General features: G+C 49.8%; 1 protein-coding gene across 8 annotated transcripts in view; it reads right to left on the bottom strand.

Annotated features, from left to right (window-relative positions):
- Positions 1 to 18,977, bottom strand: part of LOC108941420 (AT-rich interactive domain-containing protein 1B-like) — a 115,748-nt gene that overhangs the window by 5,274 nt on the left and 91,497 nt on the right. For 4 of the 8 annotated variants that reach the window (XM_029258501.1, XM_029258504.1, XM_029258507.1 and 1 more), the window contains 11 exons: positions 16,597 to 16,936; positions 14,937 to 15,074; positions 9,718 to 9,845; positions 7,069 to 7,172; positions 5,851 to 6,009; positions 5,394 to 5,603; positions 4,936 to 5,140; positions 1,882 to 2,020; positions 1,275 to 1,447; positions 378 to 531; positions 118 to 237 (listed from right to left, as the gene is read on the bottom strand). In XM_029258501.1, coding sequence (XP_029114334.1) covers positions 118 to 237; positions 378 to 531; positions 1,275 to 1,447; positions 1,882 to 2,020; positions 4,936 to 5,140; positions 5,394 to 5,603; positions 5,851 to 6,009; positions 7,069 to 7,172; positions 9,718 to 9,845; positions 14,937 to 15,074; positions 16,597 to 16,936 — 1,870 coding nt within the window. The remainder of the gene's footprint in view (positions 1 to 117; positions 238 to 377; positions 532 to 1,274; positions 1,448 to 1,881; positions 2,021 to 4,935; positions 5,141 to 5,393; positions 5,604 to 5,850; positions 6,010 to 7,068; positions 7,173 to 9,717; positions 9,846 to 14,936; positions 15,075 to 16,596; positions 16,937 to 18,977) is intronic. The other 4 variants (XM_029258503.1, XM_029258508.1, XM_029258505.1 and 1 more) reach the window with 3 other exon arrangements.

Genomic DNA, 18,977 nt, shown 5'->3' with positions numbered 1-18,977 from the left:
GAACGGGGCTGCTTCGCGATCATTACGAGAGATCTGAGTGAGAGGGTTTCCCTTCTCGGCACCTCAACAGACTCCAGGGGTGTGCGCACAGCGAGTAATTCTGCAACGCCTGCTTACCTCTGCTGAGCGTGGTACCTGTTGGGGGAGTACATGCTGGGGTCGCTGTTGGAAGGTACCATGTTGCCCTGACTCCCAGGGGGGCCCATGCTGCCCTCCATGCCCATCACATGGTCTGACCTGAGGGACGCAGCATTCGGGGGTATTATTTTGCACCACTAGTCATGCCTGCTGTTTCATTCATTTCCTTATTTCACTCAAGCTGTAGAGTCACACCGAGCACCTCCACGCAGGTTGGGGACAGTGGCGGTTCCGCTCACCTCCTGTCGTACCCGGGGCCATAGGGGTACTGTGGACGTTGGGCCATGCTCATCCCCGGCATGGCGTTGGATGGGGGCCGACCGTACATCTCCTGCATGCTGCTGCCGCTGGGTATCTGGGCTGGCATGAAGGGCTCAGCACTGGCGCCCACTACTGGGGAGACAAGAACTCCAGTCAGTGCCCAGCGCTGACCTCCAAAGGAGGGGACACACCTACCAATTAAATCAGCTGTGTGCCTGTGCATATTCATACATGCAAATTCTAACCCCTGCATGCAAATATCAGACTGTGGACAGGCCTGAAGACCTCAGACCTCCATGCTGCCTTCTCAGGGAGGAACTTAACCTTCGCCTCTTTGAGAGCACCGGTCTGAAGGACCCCAGGAGCCTCTGTCTCACTGAACAGAGGATACTCAACTGCTGTACTGCACCACTCCCAGAGTAACACCCTTTTCTACACTCACTGCATCAACAGAGTAAATGTGCTGCTATCACTGTCCCGTCTGAAGCGTTAGCAGGGTAAATATACTGTGTCTCATGGTACATAATGGTTTTAAACATTAAGTCCACCACTAGGGGGCCCCACTACCTTGAACATCTATCGGCAGTGACCGAGGCAACTAAACAGGATGGTGTGCGTGGATACAGCAGCTGTCAGAAGTGTTTCCCATCCAGTTTCCTCTCAAGGGCCAAACACACTTAATGCCCATAGTGCAGCACTATCTGCTGTACGGGAAACCGAGAACCAGGCAAAGCAGGTAAAACCCGCTGTACCGCGGTCCAAAGAAGAGCTCTCGTTCTAGGAAAGAGGCAGGAAACGTGCAGCATCTGCTCCCGACTGCCAAACATCTCTCAGAGCAGCGATCCTAGCGACGCCGCGCAGCAGCGCACACTCACCCTTCCTCATGCCGGCGAAAGGGTCTTTGTTGGCCTCGAACTGCATCTGCATCATGACGTCGGGCATATTGGTGCCCTGCTGGTAAGGGCCCCCGGGGGTCAGAGAGTTGCGCTTCTGGAAAGCGGGGTCACTGACCTCCGAGAAGGGGTCCTGCACGCTGATGGCACTGTTCCTGTAAGAGGTGTAACACACATACACACACTGAAGTAGATGCAGAGATAATGGGCTCATACAAACTTTGAACACCAAAATTAATATTTTTTTATATTATGCACTCTTAAAATTGGCTGTTTAATCAACTATGTGTGCTTACATTTACTTAATTACTTTAATGCAGTGATCTGCCAACATTGTAATTTGTGTTCCCACTGCAGCGAAGTGCGCTACAAGCCATTTATCAGCAATATTTATGTACTAAGTAATTGTGACAATTAAAAGAGCAGTAACTGATATTAATATACGTTCGCTCATGCATACAAATTGATTGCAGGAGCAAGTTTGGGTCGGACTTCATTTGGGAAACTGACAGCTGACGCAGTTTAATGGAGGCTACATGGCACGGGGGGCAGTCAGGGACGCCGGTCGGCTGTGCGCGCACCCCCTTACCTGGCGCCCTGCATCGGTGTGATCTGGCTGTGGGGCGTGGACGCTGGCGTCGGGGGTTTCACATCACTGGGCATCTCAGCCACCGAACTGCTCCCGGTGGACTGGGGGGTCTGCGGGCCCTGAAGGGACCCCGAGTTGGCTGGGGGGGGGACACACGACATAGAGGATAGGGGGGCAGAAGGCAGTGTGTTGAGGAAACTACTGCTGTGCTTATGCTGAAAAACTCAAAGGTATGAGCACACACTCAACTGGAAAATCTGCACTGTGTGAGCGTGCGCCTTTCATCCTGGGGAGGAACCGTCTCCCTAACCCCCCCCCACCATGACATTTCGCTGCATGCACGTACACACAATTCACTAACCTGAACTGGTGCCCTGCTTAGAGCCCATGACTTCCACTTGGGTTCAAATCCTACCTTGTGTTGCAGTACCCTTACTTACTCTGAACCAATACAGTAAAAATTACCGTACTGTACTATAAATGGGAAAACCTCAGCTCTGAAGTTGTCTTGGAGAAAAGTATCAAATAAAATAAATAAATGAAATCACACATGAAGGAGGATACGCGACACGCTAACACACACACACACACACACACACACACACACACACACACACACACACACACACACGTATGCGGAGCCTCAGGGGGGCTGCTGTCAGATTTCGCTCCGTAAAGCCGGCAGGGGGTTCGATGCTGCAGGCGCTGTCTCGGCAGGAGGTGTCTGCAGCACTACACCCACAGACTGACTAAACGTGTTCGCCGTGGGACCCCCGAGCGCTCATCCACGCCGGGGAGACACAGGCAACGCCGCCGCTGAGGACGACAAAATGGCGGCAGGGAGGCAAAGTCGGAGAACAGTTCTGACAAAGCGTTCGGGGACAGTGTGATAATTACGATAAAGGACTCTGGATCCTGCTTTCTGCGCATAAGAGAGCGATTATGAGAACACGCGAGTAAAACTCTGCTGCTCCTTCCCTTCAGAGGTATTACTGTGCAGAAAAAATCCCAAGCAGAAAAGACTGGTTTTAAAAATTTATAAATTGTGAATAATTTACAGAGCGGCGCCTTTTCACTACAGGGACAGGGTTCCCCGGCGAGGGGGGTGGGGGGGATGTATGTACCTACACAGTAAGCAGCGACACATGTGAAACCCGTGCTCAAAAAATGTAGGCAGAGGTTACCGGAGGTTAAGTGTGTTTGACTTCTTCAAAGGCCATGGGGGGATTTCTCTGCATGGAGTGAACTGGAATGCCCTCCATCTGGCACGAGGGGGGAGGGGGTGCTGCTTTACTCTCCCTGCTCCCCCACCGCCCCCGCCAACCGCCTGCGAATGGGGTCACTGGAGGTCACTTGTGTTTATATCCCGTCGCCCTCTCTCCCATTCATCTTCCATGGGGGAATCCCCCCTGGCTGCTCGGGCCTCCCTGTGACATCATCTCCTGTCAGCTATTTATACCCCCAGCAGACCACAGACCGACCTGAGAAGGGAGAAATGAATTATGGGACACAGGCAGGCCTCGGGGCGAGGACGGATCGCTTTGCTGGGCCAAGCTCAAAATTGCACTGTGAGAAACTGGCACCATTACATCAACAATGAGGGAGCTCATTTCAACACACAGGGACTGTGTATACACACACACACACACACACACACACACACACACACACACACACACACAAAATCCAAGTCATATTTCCTTCATCTCTAAAGTTCACCTACTATGACAAATGAATTCTGCACTTCTACCCATCAGCCTTGTCTATATTAGAATTATTATCACAGCTGTCAGTATAAAGAAACAATTTTTTCTCTTAAGATGTTATTCTGCCTTTTTTTAGGCCAACATTTTGAATCCATAATGTAATCTGAGAAACTGACCGTTTACATTTTTGGCAAACATGAGGACATGCTCCACATTCCAGGACAGCGAACTGTTGGGCTGCCGGCTTGTGACCGTACTAGCATGCTGCCACTGACTATTATCTGGACGTTTAAACACTCACTGTATCACTAGTTGGAAAGACCAAGAGTACGTTTACATTTACTCATTTAGCAGACACTTTCATCCAAAGCAATGGACAATTAGCCAACCACACAGTATTTCACAGCAGGCAAAGCACTTTAGATGCTATTGTCAAAGTATACTCAATTTGTCCAGGGTCAAAAATTTTGGTGGCACACACGACACGAGTAGCTACAATAGGGAGGTGTAAAGGTGGTGTGACACAGTGTGGTACAAATTTATGGGCTGTTAAATAATGAGAATAATGGATCCAAAGGAGATGAGTTTTGAGATGCTTCTTCAAAGCAGGAAGGGATTCGGCAGCCATGAGGGACAGAGGGAGCTCATTCCAGCACACTGAAGTAAAAACTGAGAACCAACAGATGGATGACCGAGCAACCAGAGGCAGAAGAGTGCAGCTCTCTTGCTGTAGTTTATGGAGTGACCAGGTTAGGTTCTGTACATACAGTAACATTTTCTAAACTCAACAGATGCACTGACTCAGTCATTTAAAATCTTGATAAAACTGAGAATATTCAGTCAAATGTTCCAAAAAGAGTTATAGAAAATAATCAAGATGGGGACAGCTGGTAGCATAACGGTTAGCGCTACTGCCTTTGGATCCAAAGGTCACAGGTTTGATCCCCACACCTCTGGCTGTAGTACCCTTAAGCAAAGTACTTACCCTAAATTGCTCCAGTAAAAAAATACCTAGCTGTATAAATAGGTGAACAATTGTAAGCTTGTAATAACTGGAACCTAAGTCGCTTTGGAGAGAAGCGTGAGCTAAATGAATAAATATAAATAATGCCTTTTTCCACTGATAGTGAGCAAAATTCTCAGCATAAATTAGAATATTAATTTCCATGTGCTCATTTTTAAACACTGGATTTTAAACTCTCTATCAGAACTGACAGCTAAAAGCCGGTTTTTGCTACTCATCAAGTTCTAGCCAAACCCTAACATGTTAATATCTCAGAAACTGAGAAGTGGAGGCAGAACATCTGTGAAGGTTCATCAAACCATGCACCTCCAACACCCCCCTCACCAGGAGATGGTGGCTGAATCTTGGCCTGCTTCTTGCTGTCGGCGACAGCGAACGCGTCAGGTGGGGGTTCTTCGCCGCGCTCCACCTTGCACTCGAAGGCAAACAGGTACTGGATGTACTGCTTCTTGAGGGAGCTTGCTGAGCTGCTCGAGGTGCCCACGTTGAGGCAACCTGCCAGCTCCCTCCACTTCTTGTTCTTGTTCACCTGGAGGAAGGAGACCGCAGACATGTGACCCCCACTCCAACTGATGGCACTGACATTCCCCGTGTACGTCTGGGGTTCAGACTCAGTGTTAGTTTCTCTTTGTAAGGGATGCGTTCAATCAGTGTCTCCATTGCGTCATCTAGAAACAGTAAGAATAACGAACACACACTCAAACGGGTCCAAGTGCCATTACATGTTGTCCACCCTGAGCAGTACAGCCTAGCATCTGCTCCAGGGCCAATGTGGTCCTCACCATGGCTAAGCCCCCGATCTCCTTCACAGCCATGTAAAGCCGGCACAGGTCCAGGGGCTTTTTGCCCACGGCGGGCAGCGTGGGCACGGGCGTGCCTCGTTCCTCCATGAATGACAGATAGCGGTCCACCCATGCCTTCCTCTCCGGCTCCGAGCCCATCTCGTAGAGCCTGCTGATCTTCTCGCCCGTCATGGTGGACGAGTTAGACTTCTGGAAGGGGGGTGTAGGGGAGAGGGATAAGTGAATGAGGCCCTTCCCATCAGGCACACAGAAGCCAGATAGGAAGGTAAGGGAGCTTCGGATCGGCATGTGCTCCTGAACAAAATCGTCTGTTATGTTCTCTTACACTGCCGCAGACTGAAGTGCAAACAGAATTCGCAGGCTGTGAACAAAAGCGAACGGGGAGGGGGAGGGGGCATGTGAGGAGGAGAGCAGAACAGCAGTGTTTTACACTTACAGGGCTGGATGGAGTCTTGGGCCAGGCAGGGCTGCTAACGCTATCGCTGTCGTCGCCGTGGTACGAGGAGAGGCTAGCAGGACTGGGGGACAGCGGAGAGGGGACAGGCATGGTGCCAGGGGTGGGAGGCTGGGACATACACTGAGCGTTGTAGCCATCCTGAGACGGAAAAAGGGGGAAGGGAACACAGGTGCGTATCAGCGGAAACTACGGATTTGCTCCCTGCTTTTAACTCCTCCTTCCTTTACTCTTCTTTCCTCCACCCCACCCTCTGCTATAAAACAAAAACACCCCACCGGTCAACGAAACTTGCTTTCAAAGATTTTCCATGGCAAAACAGCAGAATAAGCACCTTCTGCTGGGTGACAGACAGTCGCTGCTCAGAGCGCAAAGATGAAAAAAGGGGTGGAGCCTGTGTCAGACTGCAAACTACAGCACAAAAACACCCAAAAACCAACTGCTTTCAATGTCTGACACCGGGGCCCTTGAATGCTTTGGAAACAGACTGTGTCTTGTGGGTTTATGGAGATCTTCCAAAGAGATCTAACCGCCTTGAATAATTCAGCACACTAACTTGTCTTATCAGCAAAGAAAGCAATAGGGAGGAAAAAAGGGAAAGCAGAGGAGAAACAACAGAGGGGGGCTGAGGGAGACCACCAGGAAGACCCTGACCTTGAAGTCTAGAGCAGCTTTTTTTTTTTTTTTTTTTTTTTTTAAACTACTGCTGCACAACGCAAAGTGCAAATGAAGATGAGTTAAGGAATATCTAACAAACTTAACAGCAAACTTAACAGCAAACACACACACACACACACACACACACACACGTTAGGTGGGTTCATGCTGACAAGAGCCTTTCGCCGCATTGCCATTAGGCCGTTTTCCTCCCTAAAGCAGCAGAGCAACGGACTGTGGGAGGAGGCGGTCACGTTCTGGTCCACATTCATAACAAGCAGCGAATGTTTAAGGTAGAAATGTGGCAAAAAAACAACAAGCAAACCAAGTGGAATAAGAAGGAGGGAACAAAAAACATGAATTAACACCTATTTAAATGGGAAGCTCCTTTGCCGGACTGATCAACGTGACTGAACCTGTTCAGGTCGGAGTTTCTCAGTGTTGCGGTGCCGGGCGGCTCTGGTGTAACTGGTTTTACTGGAGCTCAAGTGAGAAGGGCAGAAAGAGGAGGAGTCAGGAAGAAGAGAGAGGGCGAAGGAATACCTTAGCTTTAGGGAGCTCTGCAGCTAGAAACGTTTCCTCCTTGCTGTCCGATTTGGGCTTCGTGTCAGCAGCCATCAGACCATCGCCAGCGCCACTCATTGGCCCTTTAGGGAATCAGAGGAAAAGGAAGCAGAAAATATTTTTAAATTTTTCCTTCTACAGGGACATCGGTACACTGCTCTTGGCCCTACAGCTTCGAACCCCTGCTGCACCACACTACTCATCTGTGGTGAGGAGGCCCACCACGCAGACTCATGTCTGGGTCCCTCTCACATTACATACCTTTACATGTTTATCTGACGCTTTTCTCCAAAGCAACTTACAATTATTTACCCATTTATACAGCTGGGTAATTTTACTGGAGTAATTCAGGGTAAGTACCCTGCTCAAGGGTACTACAGCAGGAGGTAGGAACTGAACCTGCAACCTTTGGGTCCAAAGGCAGTAGCTCTGACCACTACATTACCACCTGCCTCCTCTCGTGCTGCCAACTTCCACACCCAGGGTCAGGGCTGCGAGGGGAAGCGGACAAATGGCACCACGCTGGCCATGCAATGAGAAACGTTGAGTGGGACCCTGGAGGTGGTGTATGCTTGTGTGTTGTGGGTAATTGGTCAAGGCTGAAAGGAAGAGAATAACAAAGAAGGGGGAAAACGCTGTGCTAGGCAGATACGGATGTGTGATCTCGATGGTACACAGCTCCATATTTCCACCATCTCATCCTTCCCATAAACACAAACAACACCGGTACAGAAAATGTGGCTCTTCCATGCTCCTCCGGCAGCTAGGGGGCAGTGCGAGCTCTCCTATGACCTCTGAATCAGGCACCTGAGCTTCACTGGTGTGCGACGGAGGCCCAGAGAAGCAAAGCTGATGCTGCTGGCATCATGCTCGAAAGTGGCTGTCTAATTTCAGCCCGTCTTCCGAGAGCATGTTCACTGCTGCAAATGTCAAGGCTGCAGGGCATGCTGGGATCCCAGGGGGAGGCCTTCCTGTGTGCCTCCACGAGATGGAGAGAACAGGGCAGCTCCACCTCCACCAGCACCATCCAGCAGCACAGCTTCGGCTGCGATCCGTATTAATTACAGCCATGGCAGCAGGCGTCCGTTTCTCTCTCCCTCTGCGTGTGTGTATGTGAGTGTGCGCACGAGTGTGAGAGAGGGAGTGCATATGTGGGGCGCATATACTACATGACTGTTTGCGTGTTTACATGCTTTTGCCACATGCACATATCAGCTCTGCACATACTGAGTGCAAATTTCTCAAATACATTGTATACTTGCTTGTCAATGCGAAGACAGGTGTGTGTACCCTGGTAACAAAGTTAGGGCTGTACACTGAAATATATACAATGATTTACCCATTGATTTACCCACTGAATGAGTTCAAGGTAAATGCCTTCATCAAAGGCAGCGGGAACAGGATTTAAAACAGCTAGAAGGTGACAGCTCTAACCACTATGCCCCCTGCTGGCCCATGAAGCTGTAATACATGACACGTTAAACGGGTAAGTTTTGAGGATCATGTGAGGAACTGAACTGTTTTTGCACTTACAAGGTCTGCCTGCAAGTTTAATCTCAACAGAGCATCAAAGAGGCAGACAAAGTGCAACCTGGAATGCTTCAATTTTAACTTCTCTACACTTAAAACCTAGAGGAGTCCCAGGGTCCATTCTTTTATGCTCATTTTCTATTCCGAATGCAGTACAATGTGAAACTAATCGCCTTTTTTTTTTTTTTTTTTTTTTTTTTTTAAACAGTCCCTAAGGTGGCAGGGCTGTTTTTTAAGAGCCTTGATGGTCTGATTCACGCGATGCATTCCAAATGTCACACGGCCTGATCCTCTGCATTGTAATGTTGCATGGAAACAGTTTTCCATTAAATTGCAGAAATTGCCAAAAAGGTTGAAGGGCACCAGTGAAAGAAAACCTCTTTGATTTTCATGCAGGAGCGCAACACAAACTGTAAGTGTGACATGTCGCAGTGTTTGAAGACGGAACTAAAAGGCTTCTCATGGCGTTACGCTTTAGTTAAGGATGCAGCCGAGCCGCTCAGGGCAGACAGCGGAGGTTCCGCTCGGCACACGGACGCAGTAGGGCTCCTTCCTGTTTGCGCTGCTCCGAGCCCGACTGCTGGAACACAATGCCGGTGTGCGTCGCACTCACGCTCGCTCATGTATTTCATTTTCATTTTGGCAGCTACACACCGTCCAAGGTGCCCACTGCTGTGATAAACACTTCTAAAAGGGGCAGGGGAATGTGGGTAATTGGTCACAGCACGCAACCTCCTCTCTGGCTGTAGTACCCTTAATCAAGGTACTTACCTGAACTGACGCAGTCAAAATTACCCAGCTGTATAAATGGGTTAAGTCAGTGGAAGTAGCTTAGGGTACAAACCAACCACTGTAAGTTGCCTTACATAAATCTCAGATAAATAAAGTATAGAAGTTATGCAAAAAACCTTCAGCATTTCCTCCAAGTGTCTGAAAGTCTACGAACAGCCTCTTAACTGAGGTCAAACAGGTTGTTTACAGCAACCCCTGCCAGATTACCCACAGTTCCGCTCTTCTGATTATTCTGACCTTGTCGATTAGGAGAAAAGCGTCTGCTAAAGGAATAAATAACGTAAACGCGACTCCTCCCAGTGTTACCTGTAGGCGGCATGTTGTACGGCGGACCCTGTGGCGTCATCATGCCGGAGTTGCTCCCCGCCGGCTGGCTGTAGGGTGAGCTGGCCCCAATCATGCCCATTTGGTTGATGCCGGAGTAGCTGGCCTGCCTGCAAACGGGAGAATCCACAGCATTACTGCAAGGGTCTGCAGGAGTGTGGTACCGGGGCGGGGGGGGGGGGCAATCACTCTGGTCAGACACACGTTAGGGACACCATGTTCTTTCCATCCCAGGAAAGCTGATACGGGGTATTTCGAAGAAAAGCAGACTGTGTTGAGCGGCGCCGTTGTCAGCGCAGCCACCTTCCATCCGCCGCAATCTCAGCTTCTACTCGCAATCAAGGTGTGTTCTCCTTCTGAAGGATTATGTCACTTGTTGCTATAGAAACAATTGAAATCAACCCCCACTCATCCCCTGTGCTCCAAGAGGCTTTCTGAAGCTTCCAGGACTCCGGGCAGCTCATCTGTAACCTAGCTGGGGAGGGGGCGTGATGGGCAGCACTGGGTGCCCGCAGAGAGGGGCTCTGCCACCCGATTGCACCTCTCATACAAGGAGAGCTCTTGACAGCAGTACCAGTGGAAAGAGGGGGGAGACAGGTGGGAATGAGCTCTCCGGCACCTTCCGTCCCCAAGAGAGGAGGGAAACCTAGGCTTGGGAGTGAAAGCAGCAGCATGAGAAGAGCAGTGAGGGGTTCGTGGATGCCACACAGGGGACGTAAAGTTGATTCAGGCAGTACAAGGTGTCTCCTTTCGCAACAAGGGGGTCGGGGGTCAGTGCAGTTGGTTCAGCACACAGTGCCACTTATTTATAGTTAAGGAACTCTGACAGGACTGTTTTGCCTCAAGGGCAGCCTGGTAAGCTGGTTAAGGACAATGAGCGTAAAGGACATAGCAGCTCCCAGGTTCAACCTTTGCTATGAAAGGAAAGGAGATGAAACAAATGCACACCACTCAAGACCTCGAAACAACCAGCAGAAAGCAGACGCCACAAACCGACCCATGGTTGATGTACCTGAACGTTCCACACTTGCTATTATTGCGATTATTTCTACGGGTTGTCCAAGTCAATTCCAAGTGACGTTCCACTTCCCCCACCAACTCCTTTCCTTGCAGGAACTTCATCCCTCCCCCCATGAAAAAGAGGATTAAGATCAATGACAGCCCAGCAGGAAGAGACATCATAAATCTGTGGATTTCACTCCACTTCCTGCATCTGCAGCTTCCTCTGTCCAGCTGGTGTGTAAAACAACTGGGGCTCCAAAGGACAACAACTGGTAGCCAACACCACAAACTCTGAAGACAAACGAGAACTGCCTTCATTCCACATCCTCAGAGGGTTTTTTTTTTTCCCCCCCAATGTTACACCATCCATCAAGGTTCTTGCAAACAGGACTTGTCCCATGATGTCCCCAAAGGGTTATGGGTAGGAGAACTCACGTGTCATTCAGAACCACTTTTTGTGATGAACGAGAGTGTGTGTAAGACTCCTGGGTAGTGGGCTATACTGCTAGCAGATTTCACTTTCGCTGACCCAACTGTCCATGGTGCTCCTGCTCCCTCCAACCAGCCATCACAGCTCTCATGCACATAATGATGTTGAGAGACTATTAAACCGTCATAAAAAGCCATTTAAAAAAAAAAAAACCTGATGCGTGAGGCATGGTGTTTAATCGATTAGAACAGACCAGAGACGAGTGCGAGTTGGATAACCTGGGACGTACAGAGGAGTGAAAGCAAAGCAACTCGTGTCCTGCATCTCTGGGAAGTGCTGGGAGGACATGATGCCTCATTTCCTGAACAAATCCGACAACCAAATGCTGAGTATGACCAAAAACCAGTTTTCAGCAAATGGACTCAAACTGTTCGCCGTTACTCTGTGTGCGTGTGTGTGTGTGTGTGTGCGTGTGTGTGTCATGTGCCAGGTCAGATGGGCTGGCCTTGCCGCTGACACCTCCCTCCTGTCAAGGTGGTGAGCTCTGGATGGTGGGGTGTCGCACTCCATACAGAGTTCTCCTGTTGGTTTGACTTCTGCACATTTCTCCAGTGTTTGGAAAGGAGTGTGTCAAACAGCGTAGGACAACGATAAACACACATACACGCATCGGCCTTAGACGGTGTCACAATGCCCATGTTCTTGCTGTTGAGCCCCACGGAGATGGGAATGCCGGGATGGGAACATTGGACTGTGCTCTAAAGCGCCCCTCAGGTTATCTCTCCACGCCGGGGGTGTGACGTCTGGGGTCCCGCTGGGTGCGGCTGTAACAGGGCCCTTGGCACTGCTGGCTAGCTGGGGGGGGCAGGATGAATAATATATGGGCGCAATCTGCTTTCAAGGCAACGCAGCCACTCACACAGCTAGCTTCAGTCAAAAAACAGAATATAAAGTATAACCTAAAATGAAAGCACAGTTTAAACATATTAAATGTTGGAAAAAAAATAAAAAATAAACTAAAAAAGCAAGGCACATCAAACAGTTGAGGGAGAAAAGCCATTTATTGTGCCCATTCATTAGAGCAGACTCTTCCCACCAAGGCTACAGGAGACGGAACCAGAGGCGGCACAGGATTCTTCACATTCAAGTGTTTCTTATTTATTTAGCAAATTTACTTACTAAGGAGGTGAGAAATGAATTATTTGGCAAAGATTTTCCCCTAAGCGCTTATTCTTCTCTTTCAGCTTTTTTATTTGCTTTGATTTTTTTTAAGGCTTGTTTTTCCTGAGCACTTGGCCATTTTTCTCCCTAACTCGTCACGTCTTCTATTCCAGGAGGATTTTGTGTGTCTGGTAGCTTTTGAGGTGGGTCTGAATACGACGTACCACCACGGCACAGCGGCTGGAGGACAGGCATTATGGTAAAGGACACCGATTTATAACGTAAAGGTTGCTGGCTTCAACACCAGTGGGTGTGGATGAAAGAACCGGCTACACAATAAACAAACGGCAAGAGACACAAACACCTGCAGCTCTGACCCAAGCCTGAGCAGCCTGGTTGCTGAGGCCTCCCTTTCCCCACTCACACACAGGGTTTCCACACGCTAGCTGGGCGCCAGGACATTCCACCGAGATCACGATGTTCGGGCAGCAAAGGGGAAACGAATCTTAAGCGAAGGCTAATCTTCCTCAGCTGGTTGAAATGATTGGTCGCACCAGGGGCAAAACTAAACCTGGGTTCAAAAGTAGCAAAAAGGAAACAAAAAATGAAAGAAAAAAAGTAAAAATTACAGGAAAAACAAAACTAGAAAGATGACAAACAAAAAAAAAAAAGCTTAAACAGAAGCAGAAAGAAGGCTGAGATCAGTGTTCAGTATGTTTCTCACACTGAGGGAGGGTACAGTCAGGACTGTCAGACCACTACCTTCCAGCCTGCAGAGTTGTGTGTGTGTGTGTTGCCATTCTCCTCTTTGTCAGACGCCTTTAATTGCACTTGCAGCCACCCCTCACGTGAGCCACATCTAAGCAGAGGCTGAAGACATGCTGTCACATCAAAGGGAATAAAGGGACAGGGGGAGAGGAAAAAACAATGCAAATAACGGTGACGGACTGGGGGTGGAAAGAGGGAGGGAGGGAAGGAAGGAGGGAGGGGGTGCCGGGAGATTATTCATTATGCATGAGGCATGTTTTATTTCCATTTCTCTTTCTCTCTCTCTCTCTCTCTCTCCGTGGGTTCCGGATCTCGAGCTCTAATCGCTGTGCTCAGATTAGTATCCAGATGTGGACCCAGTCTGCTGCAGGCGCTCAGAGACGCTTCCACTTCCTCCCTTCTCCGTCCTCTCAAGCGCAGGAGACACCACGGCAACGGAGGCGGACGGCTCAGCCCCGTTTCTCGGAGGCTCTGGACGTCGGGGTTAACCGGCAAATCTGGTATTCTTACCACGGTACGGTGGCGCGGCTCCGTCTGAAACCTGATATTGTGGCTCTTGTTAAAAGCCGAGGCCCGACTGCGCCCGACATGTGACGCTTAATAAGAAGAAAAAAAAGCTGTCGTTAGATACGATCGGAAATGTTAATGAAGGCCAGGAGAGCGCTTTAAATGGTGTGTGACGGGGGTGGAGGATGTGTCGGTGTTTGGTTGCTGCGGGGGGGGTGGAAGCACGACTGCTCAGGGGGCTCATCGTTTGGGGATCGGAAAGAAAAAATGAGTGGCAGCTCCTCTCATTTGGCACAACGGCACACGTCGTGTCGTGCCACATCTCATAGACAGTGGAACCGTCTCCTAATGGCCTCCCCAGCATTAACACCCCCCCCCCCCCCCACTCCAGCCATTAATCACAGGACGTCAGACGCCACTGATTTCCAAAATGCCAAACGGCTCATGATGTATTGACGCCAGCAATTGTTGTGCCTCACGGACGGCGCTTAATTTGTCATTATTACGGTACAAGAGCGATGATGACTTTCTCATTTGAGAAATTTATTTATTTATTTCTACGGACAGATCACTCAGATTGGATGTCGGTCTGGCACTCTCGCATTGAGGCTAAGTGTTGCATCAGGTCTGGATGCTCCTCTTGGAGAATTCAAGTGGTGTACGAGGTGAGAAGCAGTGGGTAACGGCCTCCGTGACCAGGGTTCTGACCCTCTCGTGGCAGAATGCGCCGAGACAGGGGACTCTACAGTCAGACTTGAGGGACTGCAAATTCCCATCGAGGTCCAGCAATCAGTCAGCAACCGTCCATCTGTCCATTGCTAGTAACTGCTTGTCCATTGCAGGATTCTGGTGGTCCAGAGGCTATCCCAGAAGTATGTGGTGTGAAGCCAGTCCATCACAGGGCAATCACACACATTTATTCGCCCTCTCTCACACAGACACTACAGGCAATTTAGAGCCACTCTATCAAAATAGTAAAGAGTAGTAAGAAAAACACTGGAGTCACCATTCAAAAGTAAAATGACAAGATGTTAGACATGCGTGTCTGGCTACATGCAACCCGTTGTGTTAGTCGAGGGGATTCTGCCTGAGAGGGGATGAGGTATAGGAGGAGTTCAGAAGAAACCCAGTCCTCCCTCCGGGACCGTCCACCAATCAGAAAGGAGATGCGCACGGTGGGTGTACACAGAAGCCATGCTTATGGCAGGAAGCAGGCCTGCTGGGAGCACTGTTAGTGGGTTATTCGCTGAGCCTCTCGTCAGCCAAGGGGGGGCTCCTGGGTGTGGACAAGGACCCGCTTTGCGGGAGGGGCAGCAGGCTGTACCGGACCTACCCGTACTGTTCGTACTGGGGCATCGCGGAAGGCAGCGGCGGCGAGCCGAGATGAGGAGGCTGGGGCGTGGCTGGGGGCGTGACCCAAGGCCCTGGCCCAGTCTGGCTCAAGTAGGCGGGGGACCTTGCAAACGGGGGTCTGGAGTGGAATGACAGAACAGCTGTCCTCAGGGGAAAGCTGGCGTGAACACCACGTACCACACACTCCATCTAGTCATGGGTGAAGGAGAGATGAGTGCGGCAGAAATATACAATGAAGATGACCACAAATAAAGATTAATAACCCAGCCGAAAGGATGCGAGAAGATTAATCTTCCTCGGCCAAACCAGCAAAGTTGATGGTTTCAGGGTCAACGTGCAATTTTCTCATCATCATTTTTCTAATTGAGAAGAGGCCCCAGTTTGACTGCTGTAAACATCTGAAAAGCACAACTTTGTCAACTTTGGGGAATTAGAAAGCTTCCAAGTTCTCTGCATTCTGGGGGAATGAAACATCTGACTGAAAACGGTCAGATCTACAGGTCCAGCGACAGTATGAGTCCAGCTGGGCAACACCTGTGTGGGACGAACTGGACAGGAGAGTGAAAGCAAACCGTGGTAGAAGAGGTAGGACAACACTTGTCTCCAGCAAGTGGAGATAAACCTTTCACTGGTACTGTACATCAGTACGTACTGAACAAAAGAGAAACTTCATGCAGATGTGGACAGAGCTGTTTTTTCACCATAATGGAGAGAAACATGATGATATCTCTGACGCACAGCGTGATTTACACAAAGTCAGTACAGTAAGGGCTATGCTGGAGCCCTCACTGACATATCTGGGATGACTGGAGAACACAATTAAAATAAATAAATAAATAAAAGAAATGGCACCCATCTCATAATCGCAGCACTGACAGTTTAACCGACAGCTTCTGCAAATGACACCAAGAGCATGACATGCAGGAATGGTGCCCAAACTGCTCTTTCATGAAACACCACGTCAAAGAACCCTTTTTATACAATATGCGTAACGTTGCAAGTGGCTTCGGATAAAATTTAAATGTATCCGCTCAAAAGGCGTATAAATATGACTGTAAACCCGAGTCAACCGGACACACTTGTGCATGAAATTCAGGGATAAAAACCAACCAGCGCTGTGTGTTGGTACATTATTATAACGATGGTTTTTGAGAAAGCCAAGTGTGGAGGCCAAGACAGACAGACAGACACACACACACGCACACGTCTGTGCGGCCCAGAGAGGACCGACTAAAGCTTTTCACACTAGCTGAGACTGCTGTTAGATCATGAACAGACCAGACAAACCCTGGCCAATAATCAGTTTGAAGAGATGCAACAAAGAGGCAGATGTTTCCAAAGTCTCGTGTCCAGCCGGTTGCCTCGCCCTACAAACAGCACCAACTGGCTTCGAGATGCCTACCACCGGAACGGCCCTGGAGCTGCCAGAACTCTGTTCTTCCCGTCGTCGTAGCGGGTGCACATTAGAGAGCCGGCAGTCTCGCCAACACCACCAGAAGCCGTAGAAATCCCCCGGCTGCATCTTGTACTTGCAGGGGTGTTAAACTGTTTTGATTCTTTGCGAGACGTGACTGGAACAGCGGGGTGATGGCAACTTGCTGCTGGAACTCGGCCCCGGTCCCTCCCAGTGTCGCACTCACCTGCCCTGGGTTGAGTTAGCCGTGGCCTGCATGGCATTGGTAACCGTCTCCTGGGCTTTGCGGTTGACGCCAGCTGCGGGCGGCCCCATTCCAGGGCCTGTGGTCTGGGGCATGCCGGGAGAGCTGGGAGCGGCGCTTCCGAGGCCACTGGGGTATGGCCGGCCAGCCATAGTGGGACCGGGGCTGCGTCCCATGGGTACGGAGACACAAGGCTGCCCAGGGCCCTGCCCGTGCATTGGGCTACTGGAGTTGAGGCCCAGGCTGTTGCTCATCCCGTGGCCCGGCCCGCTGTAGTTGGCACCGGGGGCCCCTGCATAAGTAGCTGGCCTGGGGTAGTTACCTGCAGGGAAACGAGAGCCGCAGCACCGGGTGAGTGAGCTCACAAAGCGGCCGCACCTGCTGATCCACGATGGGCTACTTTCTCGGGACGTTCCTGCAGGACCGCAGATTGATTCTGTCCAAAGCCACACAGGAACACACACATTTCATTTCTCATTTTCATTTTACCTGATCCAAGGGGGGGGGGGAAGTTAACTGGAACGCAGTACTGGCCACTGATCCAATGAAACTGCATAAATCAGAGGGCAGTGGGTAGCAGATCCCAGAACCTGCTGTAGCACCCTTAAACAAGGTAAGTACTTACCATGAGAAACAAGGTAAAAACTACCCTGTTGCATAACCCTAACCCTACCCTGTTGTATAAATGGATGAATCACTGTAAGAAGCTCAGTGTACACCCCAACACTAAAGTCGCCTTGGAGAACAGCATCATGAAGAAGGGAACAGTAAGAGCTAACAATAATAAACCTGAAGTGCAGCGAGATTTGACCAGAGCGCCGAAGCTCCGCGAACCCGATCGCTGACCCCGCTTCCACTTCGGAGACTCTTCAGGGCCGTTTTAATTCCGAGTGAGCTCTGCTCTCTGCCCTCTGCTCTCACTCGGCACTCTTCAAGCGCAGCCCTGCAAGTGACGTAAATACGAACCAATCCGCAAAGTAACGAAAAATGACGCTGAAAACAAAATGCGCACGCACACACACGCACACACACACACTCTCTCTGAAGCTGAGAGAGATTTCCCCCAAGGACAAACTCTTGACAGATATAAATGGGAAAAAGCAGGAGTCCTTGCGTGATAGGACTATTTTATTTTGATTTGATTAAGGGTGCTTTACTTGGGCTCACACTTTAATCCCTTTCAGAATAAGTCTCTCTTTAAACCCGGAGGTTTTCTTTCCAGGCTTCGACGAGGAAAGTTGAATCTTAGTATCGGCGCAGAGCGACTCCAAAAATGGAAATGGTTTCTCTATCAGCGTGCTGCTTCTACGGAGAGATATTCCACATGACATAAGCTGGGAGCCTCTAGAAAGGGGAGAAGGTGATGGGAAAACTGCTCTGTAAAGATGGGGTCTGCACATTAAAATTAAACAAAATAATGAAATGAAATGAAATAAAAATAAAAAATAAAAAAAAAAACGCACAGAATTTCACTGCACCAATTGAGACGTTCAGCAGGAGGAGGACGCTGCAGGGAGATGTCCGAAACCTGCACTTACTGCTGAGTCTGCCTAGGGGTGGGGTGAGGGTTCACCTACCCAAACAGGACTGTAGGAATGGGGTGCAGCGAGGCGGGGGGGGTCATACGGACCCCGGCAGTAGCACAGAACGAAGGCGCAGGGAAAGCCGCGTAGCCGTGCATCACCCCGAGGAGGCCGGCGAGCCTCGGTCCCGTGTCTCAGACCCCTCTTCGTGCTGCGGCCTCATCTGAGCGACCGGTGACCCCCACCGTGTCATTCTAGGGGTCTCTTTTCCATGAAGGCAAACAAGAAATAAGGCTGGAAATACCTTGTGCGCACATGCACACCGTCCCCATTAATGTTCCACTTTCTCTGCAGCCCAGAAGTCGAGGCTCATGTGAGAAAGCGCTGCACACACAGAGCCGATTGCTGTTTACACCTATTTTTGTCACTTTTTTGGCCATCCCTCTAAAAGCCTTTCTCTGGCACTAACACTGTAAGCACAAGTCAGTCGAGTTATCAGAAGCTGCAAATGCATCATTTTAACTCTGCTCTTTTCAAATATCTATCCTTTTCTCAGACGTCCCTTCGGGGTCTTAATAAAAATGGTGTTTTTCAAAGAGCCGACTACCAGGACCACATCGGCAAGGATTTTCCCATGAACTCCGGGGTCTTGCCGATAATCATACTTAACGGTTAACAGACCCATGTCCGCATTCCTCCTCACTGCTTAGGGTTTGAAGGCTGTCCTTCGACAAGCAGAATTGGCACATTGTTGTTGTTGTTACAATGATAATAATTATTATTGCTAATTTGTCTGACCATTTTCTCCAAGACGTCTTACAGTGTGAGGCTTGTACAGTA

Source organism: Scleropages formosus, chromosome 15 (genome assembly GCF_900964775.1).
Source record: "Scleropages formosus chromosome 15, fSclFor1.1, whole genome shotgun sequence".
NCBI lineage: Eukaryota > Metazoa > Chordata > Actinopteri > Osteoglossiformes > Osteoglossidae > Scleropages > Scleropages formosus.
Note: the sequence above shows the minus strand (reverse complement) of the source record. Positions and strands in the feature narration are given on the sequence as shown.